This window comes from Phoenix dactylifera, chromosome 7 (genome assembly GCF_051530095.1).
Source record: "Phoenix dactylifera cultivar Ajwa chromosome 7, Ajwa_hap1_PhDact_Kaust_v1.1, whole genome shotgun sequence".
In the NCBI taxonomy this organism is placed as follows: Eukaryota; Viridiplantae; Streptophyta; class Magnoliopsida; order Arecales; family Arecaceae; genus Phoenix; species Phoenix dactylifera.
This window is the reverse complement of record NC_143196.1, coordinates 2,522,523-2,524,463: the sequence shown is the minus strand read 5'-3', so window position 1 is coordinate 2,524,463 and position 1,941 is coordinate 2,522,523. Positions and strand designations below refer to the sequence as shown.

Sequence of the window (1,941 nt, the reverse complement as noted above, 5' to 3'; positions counted from 1 at the left end):
TTGCGAAATAACTTTAACTTATTTTTGCGCAAATCCTTTACAACCTTTTGAAGAATTCCATTCAAGGAAAGATTAAGTGAAAGTTCTTTTTTATCTTCACCTTCCTTCCAATTATAATCCCAAAATTAGACGAACATGCAAAAGCAGATATATAAAATGTTTTTTATGTTTTTTTTTCCTTCCCTGCACCGCCTCTGCTCATTTAGGTTGGGGCATGAAGTTAGGATTTTTTTTTTTCAATAGAAAAAGAAGAAGAGGAGGTTGCAGAAGAAGATCGGTAAATTTATAAAAAAAGAAAAAAGATTGGTAAGTTCCATGGAATTTCATTGAGATCATAAAATATGATGAAGGCATACTTTGCTTTTAATCTTTTCTAAGAAAAGATTAACGAAGTTTACAAGGACGCATTTGGAAGAAAAATCACATCCCACGAGCTGTGGAATCGCCCGCTGCAGCTTCTAATCCCCCTAAGCTTGGGAGCTCCAACCGGTCAAACCAGATCCCTGAAGCTTTTCCTCGATGATGACGTCCAACCTCCGAGCCATCTCCAGACTCATATGATTCCTCCAATCGCCCTTGGTTCCTTTCCTGAAGAACGAGGATTTGGCAACTGGATAAATCGGCCCGTGTTTCCCGTCCTTATTCACCTCCAAGCTCTTCATGTTCTCAATGCTGCACAACCTTACAATCTCCTCCACCATCCCTCCCTCCTGCTCCTCTTCGGAGAACGGACACCCCACGAACTCCGCCAACCTCTTCACGTTCGCCACCGGATCCTCCAACAACCCCTCATACCTGAGGAACAACACCTTCTCGGTCCTCTTTAAGCTCTCCCTCCAATACTCCAACGAATGGTCCCATATGGGCCCAAACGGAACCTTCCCCTCGCAGAAAGTCTCAAAGGCTTCCATAAATGGAATTTTCTTCATCTGCGGAGATCTCGACCTCTCCACGATGAAGTGCCAATAGGAGACCAAGGCATCCTTGGGGTCCCGGGCAATATAGATAATCCTGCAGCCGGAGCCCGCGACCGAGTCCGGGAGCCAGGAGTAAGGCATGTGGGTGGCGAGGATCCTCGGTGAAGGCAAGGCTTCAACTTTGGAGGCTTGGCCGATGGCGAAGAGTTCATCCATGTAAGCAACGCAGTCGTGAGGGTTCAGGCTTAGGAGAGGGTGGCGAGCCAGAGGGTACTGTTTTCGGGTCATGGTGGCGAAGGCGAGGGCTTTCAGCCAGGTGGTGCCGGATTTGGGGAAGGATATAAGGAAGAGGTCGTCGGGACGTGCCTTGAAGCGCTGCTGGATGGCCATGGCGCCCAGGAGAAAGCCCTCCGGGTACCAGAAGCCTTGGTATTTTCTGGAAGGAACCCATCCTTTCTCCAGTGGGAGAGTTGAGATGAAGTTATCGTAATCTTCAATACGCCGTGGAGAAGGGTGGTCCTCCTGTTCTTCTATAACCTTGAACGGAGAAGGGTGGTCCTCCTGTTCTTCTATAACCTTGAACGGAATGGGGGCACAAGAGCGAGGGGGATAAGTGGCCATGGCAGGATGGAGGAAGCTCCAATGCTGATCTTCTGCTCTTATAAGCAATAACTTCTGATACAATAATTCTGTCGCCATGTTCATGATGTGACCGCTAGCCAGACGTTTTTTTTTTTTTTTTTCCAGAACAAATTGGAAGCAAGCGTCACGGCTGATTTTTTTTTTTTCTTTTTCTTGCAGGTTGTCCTCAAGAGCTATATGAATTATCATTTCCACCAAAAATATTAAAAAAAATGTTACGGCTGACGGCTGCTGACCTGCAGAACAGTCCTGTAGATTTGGTTTAGATTTTTTTTTATTCTTAAAACAAAAAAAATGTTTTTGATACCACAGGCTTCTGTTTTCGATCCCACAGGCTTCTGTTTTCGATCGCCTCTCCATTAAGAACTGCATCTTAGATTTG

The 1,941-nt window shown here is 45.8% G+C and overlaps 1 protein-coding gene across 1 annotated transcript; it reads right to left on the bottom strand.

Moving 5' to 3' along the window:
• Positions 1-303: 303 nt before the first annotated feature.
• On the bottom strand, positions 304-1,586 carry LOC120106596 (flavonol 4'-sulfotransferase-like). The gene is made up of 2 exons (XM_089924157.1): positions 1,494-1,586; positions 304-1,454 (listed from the first exon to the last, which is right to left on the bottom strand). Exons 1-2 carry the CDS (start codon positions 1,536-1,538, stop codon positions 468-470), a joined length of 1,032 nt encoding a protein of 343 aa, XP_089780283.1. The 5' UTR covers positions 1,539-1,586; the 3' UTR covers positions 304-467.
• Between the last annotated feature and the right edge of the window lie 355 nt (positions 1,587-1,941).